Raw genomic sequence first — 18,811 nt, forward strand, 5'->3', positions numbered from 1 at the left:
CCCATCCACCATTTCTGTATATTTAAAATGGCTACATTCTCTATTTTAGGTGTGCATGCTGAGAAAGTCCAAGACCAAGCAGAAGAAACAATCAGGCAGTTTGAAGGAAGGCCGTTCTGACAGTTCAGCTCCCAGTGACGGTGGGCAGTGACAAAACGCACAAACACTTCATCGACAGCCCTTTACTGTCACCTTGACAACATTTCTTTTAGTCTGTCCTCTGTTCTTTGTTACATTCTGGGTTGGTATCAATGCTACTTTAATTACTTTAGCTGAGCTATTACGCATTACACTGACATCTCTATCATCTCATAGTCTGTAGCGTTCAAATGTCTGACAATAGCACTGCAGTCTGTTACTCAGGACTTTAGCTGCCCTAGGCTTGTTTTTGCCTTAGATTCATGCTGGTGTAGATATTTTTGTTGGTTTTATTTTGATTGCCAAGCTGCATCTTCTATTCAAAGGGAATATTGTCTTAAAGTAGTCCATCACTGAAAGGCTACGGCGCATATTAATAAGCAACCAGTATTTAATCACATTGTGTGCATCACAAATACCAAAAAATACACTTTTGTGAACATCACCAAGTTACGATAATCACTCTCGTTTCGCATATGGTGGCCTTTTTGGTTTACGGTACCTCACCTGGTCATTTTTCATCTTTGAAATTATTACCTTTAATGTCTTACTTGAAGTTTATTTGCAATAGCAGCCCCCTAGTAGCTTTCTACAAGTATCTGAACCAAATGAATGCAGTAAAAATGTACAAATAACTCCATTAAGAGCACGTTTGATTGTATAAGTGTGTCAGGGAGAGATTATTGTCTTTGTATATCAGTTTTGTAGCTTTCTCAGCTGTGAGATTGTAGGCGCAATCATGCGCCTCAAGAAAACGTGAGTAAACAAATGTGGCGTCATCACAGCCGTTTTGTAAAAGCCGGATGAATATTAATAGCTTTTCGAACATGTGTGGTACCGAAAAATACTGTGAAACGCTATTAAAGAGTTGTGGATTTTACGAAGGATGAATGTTTGTAAATGTGGACACATACACCACTTTTGGTGTTAATCGTAATATAATGCCGTACGATACTTGATACAACATTCCATGCAAGATCACGTAGCATATGTGGTATTTTACATGGTGCCAGTTAGTGTAACTGGTCATATGAACCTTTAAGCCAACGTAGCTTTATCATGTTCTGGGGAAAGCATTGATTTGTAAGTAAATAAATTTGTTACTGTTATCTGACATAGTCGTGTAAAGCTACTCATCCTATTGTAAAGCTAAAACTAGTGGCGAGCGCAGTGCTGTAATATACTGGCTAGTGTAAATATGGTGTCTGTACAGTGACTGGTCAGCCCTGGATTCATGAGGCTGGCCTTAGATTGTGTGTGTATGATCAGTTAGACTCTCCACTCCCCATCAGTCTTGCATTATTGGCAGGCTGTTGCCCTGAAAAAGTGCTGGATGCATGGCAAAGCCTCGACCGTCTGACTTCATCTACCTCGTCTCTCCGGCACACATCACTTCGAGAATCAAGTTCTGCCAAGTTCTCCCAAAGACTTGCACTTCATGGGTTGTGTCTGGGAATATTCGGAATAGGTCAGATAGGTCAGGTTAGATGCCTATTGAATTGAACAGATGAAAATGAAGCTGTGAGGGATAGACCTGCGGTCTTTACCATGGCATGCACTTTATAAAAAGATCCTATATCATGGAATTTTTCACAACTCACAATTTTCAAAATGGAGTATTTTACGGAGTATTTATTTTTTCATCATTGTTGTTACATCAGCTAAACAGTCGGAATGTTGTTAAAGAGCAGTACAATCCATTGAAGACACTGTACTTCTGTCACTCACAGCCTCGTTTTCATCCCTGGCAGAAATTAATTATGGCGCTACATTAAGGTGTGGGATGACGAATATGAAAATCTGACCAAGATTATACAGTAGATTTGCAAAAAAGACTTAATATTAGCTCTTGTGCTCAAATTTGAGTTACAAAATATCACAAACTTTCCGTCATGTACTGTTTTTCACAAAATTAAATTTTCAAATTTTAATATCTATATATATATATATATATATATATATATATATATATATATATATATAAATAAAACCAGTTGACAATTGAACAATAGTTTAACCTGACTCAAATTAATATATGAATCATGTCTTTGTGGCAGTTTTTCTGCTGATTAAGGGATATAATACAAGACTTATTCACCTTATAAATTTTTGTTGAAAGCAAAAATGCCACAAAATGCAAACATTTTGTTAGAAAGTGTGACATGCTATAGTAAAACAAACACTGTTTTTTGGAGTCAGCAGCACCCCAATATTAGTAAGAAACAAGTATTAGCATTTAGCTTATATGGTGCAGTCCAGTGGTATATATATAGTATGACTGATGCTTTAGGTCTCAGTGTCAGTGGTTTTTTTTCTAGTTCAAATCCAAGATGAAGATGCAGTCTCCTCTCTTGTGTCGTTCTTTTGCCAGCGATGTGTACAGTGGTGATTTTCTGCATTAGTCGTGCCTGTTGCCATGACAACCGCTGGGGTTAACGTGCTGTTCTGTGGTGTGGTTTGGCCCGATCTCTGCGTTTAGTGCCTCATATAAGTGCTTGCCGTACGTGTGCGTTTAACTCCATGCCATTCTGTTTGTTCTGCTGGTTCAGTGACTATGAAGTAGAACCGTGCTGTCCTAGGTTTTTTTTTTTAGAGCTGATGTGCCTCCTAATTGGGTGAATCGCATGAAAACATGTCCCATTTCACCCCAAAAATTCAAAAGAAAAAATTCAAAATAATTAAATTTTATTTTTTTAATTTTGACATTCTTTTCTTGTATGTATTATCTCTTTATATATAGATATATATATATATATATATATATATATATATATATATATATATAATATATATATATATATATATTTTTTTTTTTTTTTTTTTTTTTTTTTTTTTTTTTTTTTTTGTGATCATTCCCAAAAGTTGGTGTCATTAGATCCTCCTTACTGTAGGTAATGCATTACTATTTTTATTATTATTTTTTTTTTTTTTTATATAAATCAATACATTTGCATTAAAGGGAGAGCAACAATTACTGCAATTCTGTATAAATACTTGACGACAATACCTTGAAAAAAATGACAAAATATCTTTAAGCAAAGTATCATTTCTTATTTCTTTTGATTTTAGAATGAAATATGACCTTGTTTTGTGAGATTCACCCAATAACTTAGTTCAGTCAATACGGTTTAAGATATTTTACCTCCTGGTGTTACTGAAGTTTTCTGATTACTTCTTGTAAAGTGGGTTTAATTCATGTTCTGAGATCTGTATAGATGTATATTTTTGGAGAGATGTTTTTAATTTGATCTGTAAAGATATTGCACTGACTGTACTGTTTTAAAGATGCTTTTAAGTGTACATTGTGTTTAATGAATATTAAATAACTAAATAAACTAAAAGTAGATATATATATATATATATATATATATATCATCAGCTGTATAACAGATGGATGTGTCCAATGAAAAAAAAAAACATAAATTTGGATTTATTAATACAGTTCTGTTCTGTGTTTTTATTTTGCATGATTTTAGAAGTTCCTATTGTACAAAGTAACAAACTTGATCATTCAAATGTAAATCATAAATCACTCCGTGCCTTCTTTTCTACAAAACATGATTAGTAGGTAAGTTATTTACAACAGTACAAAATGTCTAGTATTATATATATATATTGAGAATAATCATCTTATACAAATCATCAAATTATTTTATTCCTAATGATTTTCAAGTTTCCACAGTATAAATGATTTAAAAATAGTATAAAGTAGTGTCTTCTCAAATAAATAGCTTAAATGAGAGAATGATCTGGAATGGGCACAGAATTTATGAAGCGAGGGCTCAGCCCAGGCTAATGTTCCCACCATACAATGTGATGAGAAGAATCATGGCAAAACCTGTCAGCATTCCTGCGTTCTGGATCGCAAAGAAAATGATATCGGCCTTCGTGCTCTGCACTTGTTCACTAGCAATCATGTTCATTTCAGGCAGCTATGTGTGAGAGAGAAAGATGATCAGTATTTGCTCCGCTAACACAGAGTTATGTTCCATTTAGGCATTAAAAGTGGAACCAAAGTCATTTTCTCCTCATTTTAACACTAAATAAATGAATAATAATGCAATAATGAAGCAATAAATACTGACAAAAATGGTAACACATTTCTTATTTAGCTTAAATCATGAGGGAAAATGATTGCATTGAAATACTGTTCCATTCACAAGTCAGTATTACACACACACACACACACACACACACACACACACACACACACATATATATATAGTATGTTTTTAAAAGAAGTCCTTTAGGCTTACCAAAGCTGCATTTATTTGATCAAAAAATACAGTAACAGCTGAAATATTAAAATGTGTTTACCATTTTTTTAATTTTAAAAATATCATTTATTTATGTGATGGCAAAGCAGCCATTACTTCAATCTTTAGTGTCACATGATCCTTCAGAAATCATTCTAATGTTCTGATTTGCTACTCAAGAAACATTATTATGAATGTTGAAAACAGTTGTGCTGCTTAATATTTATGTGGAATACTTTTTTTTTCAGGATTCTTGAAAAGAAAATTCAAAAGAACAGCATTTACAGTATTTTGCTACAAATAAATAAATAAAAAAAAATTAAAATGTTTTTGTCTTGTTTTCCTGTACAAATATCTAAAAATTCTTGCTTTCTGAAAAATGTATGTTTATGCTTAATACAAGAAAAAAGATCTGCCAGTGGGGTAAGAAAAAGAATCAATTCAAATGGAAAACATGCCATTGGTGGATATTTTTTCTTATTTTTATACATTATTAAGAAAACAAGATTTAATATCTCATCATTTTGTTTCTCAAGTAATGTTTATTTATACTGGAAAACGACAACTAAGAAAAACATTTTTGCAGTGTTGAAATAGAAATCTTTTCTTACATTCTGAATGTCTTTACTCTCCCTTTTGATCAAATTAATGCGTCATTACTGAATACAGTTCTTTATGAATGTGATAAATCGCTATGTGTTGTACTTTCTAACCCACACTGCTCTTACCATATCAGCCAAGGAAATGTAAAGGAACATGCCACCAGCAAACGCAAAGATGATGCTGGGGGCAAAAGTGCTACCCAACAAGATACCCAGGACCAGGCCCACGTAGCAGGACATAGCAGACAGCAGGTTGAAGAAGACGGCCTGTGGAATACTCAACCCTGCATTCAGCAGGATAATAAAGTCGCCTGCAGGGGGAGACAGAACACAAATGTGCTTCACATGTTTTTTTGTTTGTTTTTTTCCATCAAGGTCAACATTCAAAGGGCAGTAGTCATAGAGGTAGTTTGGCGTAGGGGTAAAAGAGTCTGTATTTCTCTTACCCAGCTCATGAGGGAATTCCTCACAGACGATAGCGATAGAAGTGCTAAAGCCGCTGAGAATAGACACAGTGAACGAGGCGCCGATGGCCAGTCCGTCAATGAAGTTGTGTAGAGCGTCGCTCAGGGAAATCATCCACGCCACCGTCTTCACGCTGGCCAGCTGCTGTCTTCCTCTGAGCCATCTGCAAGTGTGCTGCAACGACGTTCACGTCTAAATTAAAACCTCATTTCGTACTATAACAACATTACTGTACCCTCTTGAGCTTCAACCCTGGCTTCATGTTTCAAATACTATTTACTTTTAGCCCCGAGGTCTAACTTTTTGTATCGTTGGAGTGTCGAAATGACGATCCCAATTGCATGGTGCTCGTGATGTAGGTCAAAGAGCAGAAGACAATCTTGTTTCTGCTGGCAGCTGTGACAGATGAAAGCAAACACAGCTGTGTGTGTCTCTACAGCTGGACTGTAAGTTGCACTGATCTGTACACTATCAACTTCTTAATTCTGTACCAAAAAACCTGCTTTTTAAAACTCCAAACACTCTAGTCATGCCGTGTTACACGCTAACGACACTTAAACCGCTTGACTGGGGGCTTTCAGATAACTGTATTTGATCTTGCTGAAGGAGAACTGTTATCACATGACCCCAGATTCTGGTTTAACCATTGACCAGTCTGATGTTACGCTTAATAGTGTAATAGCCTGGCTGTCACAACTATTTGATAATGACAGATACTTTCAAGTAATCTTAAATTGATTACTGTCGTGATAATCTGGCTTATTTATATAGCATATTTATATTTACACATTGTCTCAAAAGTTTGGGTTGGTAAGATTTTTTGTTTGGTAAGATGTTTTTGAAAGAAGTGTCTTGTGCTTACCAAGGCTGCATTTATTTGATCAAAAATATAGTAAAACAGTAATATTGTTAAATAGTATTGCACTTTAAAATAATTGTTTAAATATATTTTAAAATAAAATTTATTCCTGTAATTCAAAGCTGAATATTCAGCAGCCATTACTAAAGTCTTCAATGTAACATGACCTTTCAGAAATCATTCTGTATGATGATTTACTGCTAAAAAACAAACAACAACAAAACATTTCTTATTATCAAAGTTGAAAACTGTTGTGCTGCTATTTTTGTGGTATAATATTTCTGCTATAACAACTTTTTTTTAGGTTTGACGAAAATAAAGTTAAAACAGCATATTTAAAATGGAAATATTTTTACTGTCACTTTTGATTTAATCTTTCAAAAAAATAATAATAATAATAATAATACTCCTACGAAGGCCAAACTTATGAACATTATTTACTAAAAGTTATTTATTGTATTTATTTTTATCCTTTTTATATTATAATTTAGGGCTGGGTAAAAAATATCGATATTTCAATATTAATTGATTCTCTTTTTTTACGGAACTATTTCGATTCTTAAACCCCAAGAATCGATTAGTGTAGCCTGTTTTCAGTTAATGGATGGAACATTGAAGGACACTTCCCATGCAATAAATCGCAATAAGCATTGTGCTTTGGTGCTATTAATACGAAACAAAGTCTCAGATTTCAATTTATGTCCATTGTATTGCAGTATTCATGATTAATCATGATTAAACATCCGAAGGTAAGTTAAAAGAAAAAGAGTACAACTATACAATCTGTATCCTGTCTCATGTGATCGCTCTATCAGTGTTTTAGCCGCGCAAATACATCAATATAAAGTCTTGTAAACAGTGTCACATAACGTCACATTTACCTCAGAAACAAACATACTCGGTGACCATAAACTCATTAGTCAGATAGAAAAATGAACTGTAAAGAGGGGTATTTTGCTAAATATATGCACCATATAAAATATTCATTATAATTTTTACTGTTCTTATGTTTAATTTATGTTTGAATAAATGCATAATTTTTCTATGACAGCCACCATTTAAAATTTTATATTAAAAAACAAATTGAAGTAGAACTATTATTATGCAATTGTAACTTTATTATTTTAAAAACTTCACTGTGTAATTTTAAGTTGTATGCTATAGCTTACAAAACATTTTTAACCTTCAATATTATAATGTAGTACCAAATGACTTTCATGTATATTTTACAGCATTAGTTGATAGATATTTTTTTTTTACTTGAGAAAATTTGGCATGTACTGTACCTGATATATATCCAAAATAATCAATATTGAATGTTATTCAATAGATTTTGAATGGAATCGAAAGCTTGTGAATTGTGTTAGAACTCGTGAATTTTGTGTCTGCATCAGTAAGCAACCGCAAAACAATCCCATTAATGAGTTTTGCATGGGCAAGCACACACTGAAAATTTAAAAATGTAGTTTTACTAAATTTACCATTTCATGTTTTAGCTTCATTTCATGTGGGAATAAATCAGTATCTCCAAACTGTTAGCTATTTTTATACTGTTTGTGTAACTTCTGGCTATATTTAGGCCACTCACATATCTCTTGGCATTATTTTTGTGAGACCTGACCAGTTGTACCTGCTCCACTGGAGGGTCAGAGGTTATGCTGGCTTTGTCGCTATTGGCAGAGTCCACCGTATTGATGACGCCGTTCTGTTGGATGCCCTCTGAGGGCTGGAAGTGACTGTGTCCGTGGCCGTGCTGAGGTTCAAAAGTGAATCATATGATTACTGTACATGGTTTTAAAGAACATACTAGCATGTATGCACAACAGGAAGCTCGGCCATGTGCTTGCAGTTAATTGGAATTCTATATGTATATTAAGTATGAGATAATATACAGTCAATAAATCATTATCACAAAATAAACTTTTAATCACCCTGAAGGAATTGTTTTAGCGATAATGACCTGCTGACTGTGCACTACCCTGCTCATTGTGCAGCTACTGTATTGATTGATTGGTTTGAGTGTAAATATTTTATTACATATGAAAAAGATTGCATAGCGAAATATCATTTTATGAGACTATTTGACAGCAGAATGCTGTGACTGACCAATTGGAATCAAGTATTTCAGTGTAATTATGCATTTTGCTATTGTAAATTAGTTTTAAATTATTTAAAGGCTACACAATTAATAAAGATATCACATGAATTGAGTTCTTAATGTTCAGTCTTCATAATCCTGAGATGAACCCACCTCATGGTCTGGTTTCAGGACTATCCTCAGGATTTTTTCAGTGACGTACAGCACGTAGAATCCCCCAAAGATCCCAACAGCTTGGAAAATGTAACCGTCTGCTTTTGGGTCAAACCCAAAGGCCTGTTCAATTAGAGGAATTAATCATGTAATCATATGTCTATGAGCAAGTTAAACCAGATACCCAGAGTTCCCCGTGTACACATACACCTTATTAGTTACAAGTTAAACTGCAAACCCAAAATAAATACTACAACATGTATTTATCGCAAAACGAACATCACGTCATGCAACGATCATGTCATCAAAATCAAGAAAGGTCTGCAATGTATGCACTTTTCTAGAATATAAACCTGAATTAATGAGTCCAGTTCAAAGAGCATTTGCATTTTAGAATTGTGTAATCACTGTAAGCATAAGTAATCTACATCAGCATCACGGTGCTGATAAGACCGCAATTAAAGATGTGAAATGGTAGCTTATCGGTTGGAGGTTGATTTCAGGGCTTCTATGAAGCAAGAATGAACCAGTGTAGGTAACTGGGTTCATAATCCTGTTGTGCCACTAATGTGACCGTCAACAACCCCTTATAAGACTGTCCCAAACTGACCTAGATGACTTGAAGAAAGCTTTAAGAGGACTGATGCAAACTTTGAACAATCAAATGAAACTGAGAAACGGAAAAGCATTTCACCTCAGGTATAAGTTGGAGGCAAGCATTGGAGAAGAGCGTGCCTACTGCCAGACCTATGAAGTAGGAGAGCACTTTTGGGAAGTAGGGCTTTTTAGTTACAGGAACGAGAGTCAGACCCAGCAGTGAGGCCAGATTAATGATGGTAACAGCCAAGAAGCCAAATCCCCATACTGTGTGCAGAAAGAAAGGGCAAAGCTCACACAGCTAAAATTAGACACGACGATAAATCACATTTCACCTAAAAATATATATATATATATATATTTAAGACAACTAATCATAATTGTCTGTAATTTCCCTTAATCTCAACAGTGATTTTCATTACTTTCTTACAGTACATTATTACTCTATTATTACTGATATACAGCATTGTTTTAAAAAATAAGAAAGCAGTATAAAAATATATGTACAAAAATATTAATTCATGTAGTGTTTTTTTAAAGTTAAAATAAAGAAAATTGTGTTTTGCATAGTTTGACATTTTCATTACTGTAAACCAGCAAGTTTTTAATCTATTATAGTAAAAGACTGTTTTGTTTTGCATTTAGATAAGTGTTGTTTTAGTATCATTGAGATACTATTATAGTTTTTAAAAATAGTTTGAATTGTTTTGTTTTTATATTTTTCGTTTTAATTTTAATTTAACGTTTTATTAATTTTTGTGTTTTTGTCATTTTTATTGTTAGGTTTTGTTTTTTTAATAAATTTGTCTATATAGTTTTTATTTTAATTTTAGTTAAATGAGTACATTGTTATACTAAATGAAAATGATACATTTTGCGTTGGCATCTAGCTAAAAAAAGCTTTTTATATAATTTTAGTTCAGTTAATGTTTATTTTATTTCAAGTAACTTTTTTTAGTTAAGTAACTAATGGTTTTAGTTTTAGTTTAGCTAACAATAATAACTGAATGAGAATATGTATTATGCATAAAGAAAGATTTTAAGACAAAATTTTTAAGACAGTTAAACAAATCGTCTATAATTGCCATTATTCTCAATACAGTAAATTTGTACTTTTATAGTAAAAATACCTCATATATAATATATATATATATATATATATATATATATATATATATATATATATATATTGCCATTATTCTGAACAGTGATTTTCACTATAATACAGTATATTTTTATTATAGTAAAACATATAGAGTGTTGTTGTTTTTTATTTAGCTATGCACAGTATACAACTTTATATTAACTTTATATAGAAATAATTTCAGGTGGCAACTTCCCATCATTCTCTGCCATTCTTCACACTGAGAGGATATGAAATTGAAATGAAGGCTGGTTTACATCAAAAGAAAGGTCTTTGACAAACTGTAGATTTGAAAGTTCAAATATGTTCAAATATGAAGTATTCAGCAGATGGAGACTCACCACGAAGATCAGTGTCACTGTGTAGCGGAGGTTCAGGTGAACAGGGTGGCAGTACAGCTTGGTTGAGCAGAGCCGGGCACACAGTGACCAGATGTTCCTCTGTCAGATGAGAGAGGTTCTGAAGCCCATAGTGCACCAAAATATCTGCTCCAGACAAACACTGATAAACAGAGACACAAGTCAGTGAGACAGGACTAAGAATGACAAAACTAATCAAATTATACAGTTTTTGTGTACGCTCTCTGATGTGTGGCATGTACCTAAAAATATAAAATGTCAAATATTATTTAAAATTTTAATAAATAACTTTTAGTAACTAAAGTTAGCAGATTACCTGAGCATGCAGAGGAATGTTCGGATCCAATCTGTCTTGCACAATTGTCTCCAATAAACTGTTAATGCCATTGAGATCCAGTGAACCGTTTTCTCCGTAAACAGCCACAATATCCTTCACGAAAACCTGCTGCAGAGAGCTGGCTCTTAATCCTGAGATTACAGTTATTAGAAAGCCTATGAACACATGAGGAAAAGATTTGGGAATGCCAGCCATGCTTACAGAGCACAAGTTTCGGTCTGAAGCGACCAGAATGAAGCACAAGCAGCGAGAGTTTAAGCGTCTATCTGGAGATTATCCCGGGAGCAGAGCACTCAGTCTGACTCGAGCACAGCAGAGCAGCAAGCAAAGCTGCATATTAAGAATAAAGTTAAAAAACTAATAAAGTAACATTATTTCTCCGCTATTAGTATCCACGGTGACCTGACCAATATGTCGCGCCTCCATTCGGCAGCCAGCCAACCATGATCAATTCCGCTTGTTTCAAACTAGTACTGCTGTCAAAACATCTCGACTGTAATCCAGCAGAAGTGGCGTCATCAAAACAATTAGTTTGATATGAGATTGAATACACATTAATTTACACTAGAGTAACTTTTGCAAGACACCAATACAGGAAAAAATAATCCAGCTAGTTAGTTAACTGAGTGAACAACAGCATGTGAATAAATGCGCCGTGCTCAATTCATAACCTGGCATTGCACAGTTGATTGATTGATTGTAGGCGGGACGTGGGCGGAGCCCGCATGTAATTACAAAGTGTGCATTTATTTCATTCAGTTTCGCTGACAATAATTGGACATGTTCAAATATTTATGGATCCACCTATAATAGACACTGGGAATAAACATATTTCAAATAGTTAACTATGGGGGCACTTTTGACTAGCCTACATGAATCTTGAAAAAAAAAAATAGATTTGCCCATTCTGTCAATTTTAACCTTTTTAACGTTATAAATAGAATATTTTATTAAAGAGACACAATAAAAACGTTACATCCGTTAACGCTTTACTTTTAAGAGCATTATTTTTTATATTTATATTTTATTTTTAAAATAATAATAATAATTTAATTATAATAATAATAATTCCTTACATTTATATAGCGCTTTTCTGGGCACTCAAAGCGCTTTACATAGAAGGGGGTATCTCCTCAACCACCACCAGTGGTTGGATGGCTTTATCATCTTAGAGGGCAGAAAAGTTCCCCTAATTCAAGCATTGTTTCAAATGTTTATTTGTGTCATTAAACCAAAGTTGAACTCTGCTCTACAGTGATGCTCAAGATAAAACTGGCTAAATCTTTAAATATAGCATACAAAATGACGAAGTAAATATATTCCTAAATTAAATTGTTTTATAACTATAAATATAGAAGGATTTTTAGAAAGTGCATCTGTGGCATTGAAGAAATCATGTTAGTTCTACTGGAAATTAAATATTTAATTCATTTTGGACATCAATGAAGATAGGATCAATAGCATCTTCAATAGAGTTGAGCTCGTTTAATTATCCTGTACAGCGCCGCCATCTACTGGTGCCACTGAATACAGCACCACCGCTCGAGAGCGTAGAAGAAGAGTAACTTCCGCCAGTGTCAGTGAACGTGAGCGAGCTCTCGGATGGCGCTACACCATCAAGTGGAATTCGACCTGTGTCATGTGCACTGATCCGGTTTCTTCAGAGACACCCACATCTACACCCTTTTAGATTGAGGTATATACTTATTTCCTCACCTTCATTCATACGCAGTTTGTTTTAAAGTCTTTTGTGGGCTTGGAAGAGCCAGCAGCTGGTCAAACCATAACGTTATATATAACTCTACTGCAGCTGATTAGGTTTACAACAGACGGTCAGTGTGGGATGTTCACAGTTTTCTTCTTTTAGGGACAATATGAGAAACCAGATAACGTTAGTAATTTTAAGGTCAAAATAAGAAGAACTAGTTGAAGTGTCATTGCCCAGGGGTTACTCAGTAGTCAGTAGTGTCATGAATGAGTGGCCCAATACCTAACGTATGATTAACTTACCAAAGATGTGTCATCTGCACTGTCTAGCAGGAGCTTGGTTAGTTTCCTGTAAGTGCGTGTTGTGCTCCTAAACCCACTCAGCTGCTCAGTTCTTAAATGTGGGAATGTGTAAAGCCATAAGGCTGCTGCTGACTGATGGATTAGGACTTGTGTCAGGTTCTGATTCCGTGTATTTAATTCTTTGCAGAAGAATGTTTTTTTGTCAATGGGTCTGAGTCGGCTGGATGTTCTGTATAGAAGGCTTCTCCTTACTAAACTCTTTATCCAAGGATGGGGAAAGCCAGAGGACCTGAAACGGTAAACTACAAAAATAAATAAATAAACAATGGCTCTTCAATGACTTCACTTATGATATGATTAAATAGTGATGCTTCAATAATGATTTGCAGTGGTATGAGTGGGATGTATCATGTTCATATTTCATTCAAGTTTATTGTAACAATAGAATATTCCAAAGATGACAGATATGTCATTTGCACCTGGTTATTTAATTATTTATTTAATTTAATTTGTGGATAATACAGAATATTTGAGTTCCGGAAGATTATTGGCAACAGAGAGAGATGCAAGGATCTGGTACAGAGGGACTACCCAGTATTTATTGACAAGGTAAGAACCATTCAAATATGTATATATATGTGTGTGTGTGTGTGTGTGTACATTTTCTAAATCTACATTTTTTTAAGTAAACACCTACTCAGCATGATTGAAAATTGCATCATGACCCATTAACTGTGTGTTACCACTGTGCCCAAAGGTAGAAGATCAAACCGATTGCAAAATTCACAACGGTCATTTCATATCGCCACTGGAGCACTTTGTCCCGGGCATCTTGCCAGCTGAGTCAGTCAAAGCACGGTAACCAAAACAAGTCACCCACAAACACTAAATGCAAATATGAAGGATAATTGCGACTTATTGTGTGGCTTGTATTCAAAGTTCTTTCAAATGAACGCATTTAGTTTCAACTTTCCCATTAGATTCCAGTTTATTGTACCTAAGAAATGGAAAAGGCACAGACCAGTCTGTATTCACCTGGCTGGAACAGGAGACCATGTGAGTGAGCAAAAACTAAGACTGTTTTTTTTTTTTTTCTTAGGGATGCACAATATACTTTTACCATATACAAGTTTCAAAAACATCTTAACAACCCAAACTTTTGAAAAGTAGCATATCAGTAACAAATGGTTCAGCTGATATTAGAGGTTTTTTTCTACTAAATTTTTCTATAAAAATGTAACTGTTAAATTTCAAATTTAGTCTCAAAATGAATATCCTTTGTATGCCTAAATGCAGCTGTAACAAAATAGTAATAATTTTGGATATTGTGAATAATTGGCTATAATTATTGGCTTATCAGCATTTATCTGAATTTGATGCATTTTCTTCTTTTTTTTTGCAGTTTTTCTGGAGAAGACGAACACTAATGGCCAGACCAATGATTAAAGAATCAGGCATGGCATCTCTACTGTTGGAGAATCCTTATTATATCCTTTGAAATGCTAAACTACAGACCACATATTAGTTTGCCATGTAAACCCTAGTATCAAGAATTACTAGATCTTATCTGACACCTCCTTGACTCTCCACCGTACACGGATACAGGAAACCTAAAGACCAGCTGTGAGTGTTTGTTTACTGGCAGCAGCTATTGATGTCCATGTCTTTGTGGTATGGAGCATTAAAATGAACAATGCATATTTACGATGTATGTCATTTGTGTTTTTGATGCAGTCGCTCCAGTCTGAAGAACGTTTCAGACCTGTTTGTGATGGGTGGAGCGCTGATCTTGGAGTCTGCTGCGCTGTTACACTGGCTGGAGCGAGAGGGTTTCTGGCCTCTAGGCATGACTGGCATTTCTATGGGTGGACATGTAGGTTTTGTGATCCTAATTTACATTTGACTTAATTAGTTCACGTTGTTTCCGATCAACTGTGTTCAGAAGAACCTGTTCCATATCCGGTCTAACATATCTGATATCTATTGCTCATTTGTTTACTTCTTTTCCTCCTAGATGGCGTCATTAGCTGTAACAAACTGGCCCAAACCAATTCCACTCATACCTTGTTTATCCTGGACGACTGCTTCAAGTGTTTTTACCACAGTAAGATTTAGGTTTTAGCATCATATTAGACATATTGTAGTGTATTAATGTTGCCTACAAGTCATTTTGAATTGGTCATATTTATAAGATGCTTCAAAATCATAATTAGCAGTGAGACACTCAAATTAGTTTTTAGCTCTGATTTATCAAGTCAGTCAGTCAGTGGTCAGAATTGAGTTATACATGTGAATATTGACTACGTTTTTAGTGTGAATGCATTTTGTGATCTTTTAATGAACAATAGATATATTGTTTTCTAGAAAATACCGCTTATATGGCAGTTTATGAAAGGCTCTGTGGCAGCACACGAATGTAAAAACGCAGAGATAAAGCATCAATTACGCATCTAACGCATATCTTTGCCCTTAGTTTTATGGCATTATCACTGAATAGCCTACCTTTGAGCTTGTATTTGTCAGAAAATGAAAAATGAAAGTGAAAGTGTGTAGCAGTGTTATTATTTACATACTATTATAAGATTTAAGAATGTTTAATTAATTTTTTGTGTATAGTTTTATAAATTTTATTTCATTTAATACATCAATTTAATTTAATGTTGCCTCGGCAGCTAGTTGAAGTAAAACGTTTTCTTATATTTTATTTCAGTTTGCATTTATTATTCAAGTTTGTTGTTCATGTTTTTAATGGTTTTAGTTTCAGCAAACTGTAATAACTCTGGTATGTAGGAATTTAAAGACAATATTAGTCACTCAGCTATTGAACTTTGTAGCTGTGAATAACTTGATGTCTTCATTCCTGTGTCAGTGACATCAGAACATGGCAATATCAGTCACTCCCATTTATAATTTTTCATTCATGAATAAATAATCAGTCTTTATATCAGAGTGATTCCATAAACCTAAAATAAAAGTGAATTATTTGAAGTAATTTAGATTGATTTACTTACTTAGAAGGAAATGGAATTGATCTGCTTTTCTGCAGGGTGTTTTAAGTGGAGCTGTGAATTGGAGAGAACTGGAAAAGCAGTATGCGGCGCACACAGTCTATGAGGAAGAGATCATCAGTATGCTGGAGTATTGTGGGGTAGGAGTATTAATCTGTAGGCAAAATGAGCTTTCTTCTAATTTAGCTTTTTTATATATAGGGAAGACACCAAAAAAGATCACAGAAGAAGTTATGATTTGTTCCTTGTGTAATATATCACATGACTTATTTTGAAGGTGTGACATTTTTAATGAAGCACTAACTGGCACACCCTTGCTTTCCAGACAGACTCTTTCCGGATGGGCCAGGAATTTGTAAAAAATGCCCCGGGCAGCTTTGACAGTCTCTCTGACCTGGATCTTACCCATGACCTTCTTGACATCCACTCGCCAGAAAGGGACCACCAGATGGGGCTGTGCTCCTCTCGCGCCTCAGACTCTGCTCTACTGATGGGCCGAAGAGAGAGGGACGGGCTGGATCAGATGCTGTCTGCTGTGAGCAGCAGCGGGCCTCATTTGGACATGCTACATGCTAAAAACATCACCTGGGGGCCTGGTCAGCGGCAGTCGCTGCAGCGGGAGTCTCTCTGCTTCATGAAAGGCGTTATGGACGAATGCACACACATCGCCAATTTTTCAGGTACAAATCTGTTTTGTGTTGTTGACATGGTTTGGATGGGGTTCCTGTGTTTGATCCTCTCTCTGTCTTGCATACTTTGTCTCCAGTCCCTCTAGACCCCAGTCTGATCATTATAGTCCAGGCAAAGGAAGACGCATATGTTCCACGCACTGGAGTTCGCAGTTTACAGGAAATCTGGCCTGGCTGTGAGGTTCGCTATCTCAAAGGAGGCCACATCAGTGCCTATCTCTTCAAACAAAGACTATTTCGGTAAGTCATGATGTTCTTTCTTATGCAGAACACAAAAGAAGTTCTAAAGATTAATTGGCTTACTTTTTTTCTTCCATGAATTGAAAAGCTGTGACTTCAGCAAACTTTAACATACACAGATAATATACACTACAATCATGATTCTTTATGGTGCTTTTGCATAATTTTAAAATGTTTTTTTCAGTTCCTGTTCATTGTAAATGCATTGAAAAGATCATGAATATTTCGGTTTACATTCCATTCAAAAAAGCTTTTTTTTTTTTTTTTTTTTTTTTTTAAATAAATGAATACTTTTTTTCAGCAAGGATGCATTTAATTGATCAAACATGACAGTCAAAACAGTAAAGACTTATAATGATATGAATGAATCATGGAAATAAATAATGAATGAAAATAAATTACATTTTAAAATATAATAAAACACAAAAGAGTTAAATTACAATTGTATTGTTTTACTGTATTTTTGATCAAATAAATACACCAGTTTTGGTGAGCATAAGAGACTTCTTACCAACTCAGTTAATAATGCTAATTATTTGGTTAAATTGTTGCACATTGCTTGTTATCAAGTAAATGAAACTGTATGGTTCATCCATTTGAAATATGTGTATTAACATTTAAATTTCATCCATTATTTTTCACTTCTAGGCAAGCAATTTATGACGCCTATGACCGGTTTCTTCAGAAGTATTCCAGCTTATAGCCATGGGTTTTTTGGTACTCAGTACTGACAAGAATTGTTGATTTTGAAATATGAAGATGGAGAACACTAAATATGATGAATGTGATATTTACAGAAGAATGTGTAACTGGAACTAAACCTGGTGCTAGTAAAGGGAGTCAGTGTGCAGCAGGTGTAGTGACAGAAGTGTGTTCCTCTGTGTGGTACACCTCAAAACTCAGAGTGACCTGAAGGCAACTTCCATGTGCTCAATCCATACAATACCTTCTCTTCCTGACCTCACTGCCTTTATTCATGTACATCTTCATGCTTCACAGAACGAAACGAAGACGTGCCTCCGAACCATAATTCACCCACACATCGAGGTGTCAGTAAATCTCTTAATGAAGCAGATCTCTGAAAATGTAGTGTTTTGAATTGTAGGGCAAATGAATGAACTCGATATGCATTTGATCTTTTTGTTTCACCAACATAGAATATCCTAATTTTTTAGAGCAAATGTTTCCTGTTTTTATAAAATAATGCATCCAAAAATGGCCTTGTCATGGGCAGGCTATTGTTTTAATCTTGCAGATATCTCAGAAATAAATAATAATAATGTTTAACAATTTCAGGTGAGTTGTTTGAGAACTGATCAAGTCATATATTTCTAGTACTTAAACCGGTCTTTAGCAATGATTGGTGCTCATGAGACATAAATATGACCACAATTCAAAATAAACATTTTCTGTGAAATGCAGTCTTAAAAAACAGTGCTGCATGTATTTCAACCCCTTAAATTCGAATCACTGCCAAATACTACAGTAACCGCTAACAATCCTATTGTTTCAATAGACTGAAATGTTTTATGTATTACTGCTGTCAACTTGTGTGATCTATCATGTTCAATATTCACTGTATTCATCATGAGCCACTCATACGTTTCTCCACTCTAAAAATAAAAAGACAATCCTAAATATGTGTGTCTTTTTTTTAACTGCTAAATTAAGTCACAAATGCTGACAGTGAAATATCATAATGACAATATGAAAGTCAGAGACCAAACTAATAAAATAATACAGGGAACACAGTATCATATGAAATATAATTATTTGGGTGTAAGAGGTTGTAAAAAAAATCACACATTAATAATATTAAACATTAATAATGTTAATAAATGTTGGAAGAAAGTGTA

The 18,811-nt window shown here is 34.5% G+C and overlaps 3 protein-coding genes across 5 annotated transcripts in view; 2 read left to right on the forward strand and 1 right to left on the reverse strand.

The window, feature by feature from the left end:
- Positions 1-1,956, forward strand: part of LOC122147427 (diacylglycerol kinase theta-like) — a 30,025-nt gene extending 28,069 nt beyond the window's left edge. The window contains exon 23 of the mRNA XM_042769971.1: positions 50-1,956. Coding sequence (XP_042625905.1) covers positions 50-151 — 102 coding nt within the window. The 3' untranslated portion in view covers positions 152-1,956. The remainder of the gene's footprint in view (positions 1-49) is intronic.
- Positions 1,957-3,567: 1,611 nt separating this feature from the next.
- Positions 3,568-11,678, reverse strand: LOC109093300 (metal cation symporter ZIP8-like). Of its 2 annotated transcripts, XM_042769973.1 has the most exons (9): positions 11,416-11,678; positions 10,988-11,338; positions 10,654-10,813; positions 9,266-9,435; positions 8,572-8,694; positions 7,951-8,073; positions 5,443-5,635; positions 5,123-5,307; positions 3,568-4,070 (listed from the first exon to the last, which is right to left on the reverse strand). In XM_042769973.1, exons 2-9 carry the CDS (start codon positions 11,201-11,203, stop codon positions 3,921-3,923), a joined length of 1,320 nt encoding a protein of 439 aa, XP_042625907.1. In that variant the 5' UTR covers positions 11,204-11,338; positions 11,416-11,678; the 3' UTR covers positions 3,568-3,920. The 2 variants fall into 2 exon arrangements, with proteins under 2 accessions (XP_042625907.1, XP_018962566.1); XM_019107021.2 differs by having other exon boundaries at positions 10,988-11,678.
- Positions 11,679-12,548: 870 nt separating this feature from the next.
- On the forward strand, positions 12,549-18,595 carry LOC109093301 (protein ABHD18-like). Of its 2 annotated transcripts, none has more exons than XM_019107022.2 (13): positions 12,549-12,704; positions 13,206-13,315; positions 13,543-13,627; positions 13,776-13,876; positions 13,999-14,074; positions 14,421-14,505; positions 14,614-14,641; positions 14,753-14,891; positions 15,033-15,122; positions 16,065-16,166; positions 16,352-16,706; positions 16,793-16,955; positions 17,604-18,595. In XM_019107022.2, the coding sequence occupies exons 2-13, from the start codon at positions 13,224-13,226 to the stop codon at positions 17,656-17,658; spliced, it is 1,371 nt and encodes a 456-aa protein (XP_018962567.2). In that variant the 5' UTR covers positions 12,549-12,704; positions 13,206-13,223; the 3' UTR covers positions 17,659-18,595. The 2 variants fall into 2 exon arrangements, with proteins under 2 accessions (XP_018962567.2, XP_042625906.1); XM_042769972.1 differs by having other exon boundaries at positions 12,704-12,840.
- Positions 18,596-18,811: the final 216 nt, after the last annotated feature.

The sequence above is a fragment of the Cyprinus carpio genome, chromosome A14 (assembly GCF_018340385.1).
Source record: "Cyprinus carpio isolate SPL01 chromosome A14, ASM1834038v1, whole genome shotgun sequence".
NCBI lineage: Eukaryota > Metazoa > Chordata > Actinopteri > Cypriniformes > Cyprinidae > Cyprinus > Cyprinus carpio.

What these genes read in the sequence shown, in the direction of transcription:
- LOC109093300 (XM_042769973.1), bottom strand. Translation starts at nt 11,203, where the DNA reads ATGGCTGGCATTCCCAAATCTTTTCCTCATGTGTTCATAGGCTTTCTA. An exon ending in CAGTGACACTGATCTTCGTG is followed by an intron (nt 9,436 to 10,653) that starts GTGAGTCTCCAT and finishes TTCTGCACACAG; the next exon opens with TATGGGGATTTGGCTTCTTG. An exon ending in ACATTTCCTTGGCTGATATG is followed by an intron (nt 4,071 to 5,122) that starts GTAAGAGCAGTG and finishes TCTCACACATAG; the next exon opens with CTGCCTGAAATGAACATGAT.
- LOC109093301 (XM_019107022.2), top strand. Translation starts at nt 13,224, where the DNA reads ATGGGTCTGAGTCGGCTGGATGTTCTGTATAGAAGGCTTCTCCTTACT. An exon ending in TGGCTGGAACAGGAGACCAT is followed by an intron (nt 14,075 to 14,420) that starts GTGAGTGAGCAA and finishes TTTTTTTTGCAG; the next exon opens with TTTTTCTGGAGAAGACGAAC. An exon ending in GTATGCTGGAGTATTGTGGG is followed by an intron (nt 16,167 to 16,351) that starts GTAGGAGTATTA and finishes CTTGCTTTCCAG; the next exon opens with ACAGACTCTTTCCGGATGGG.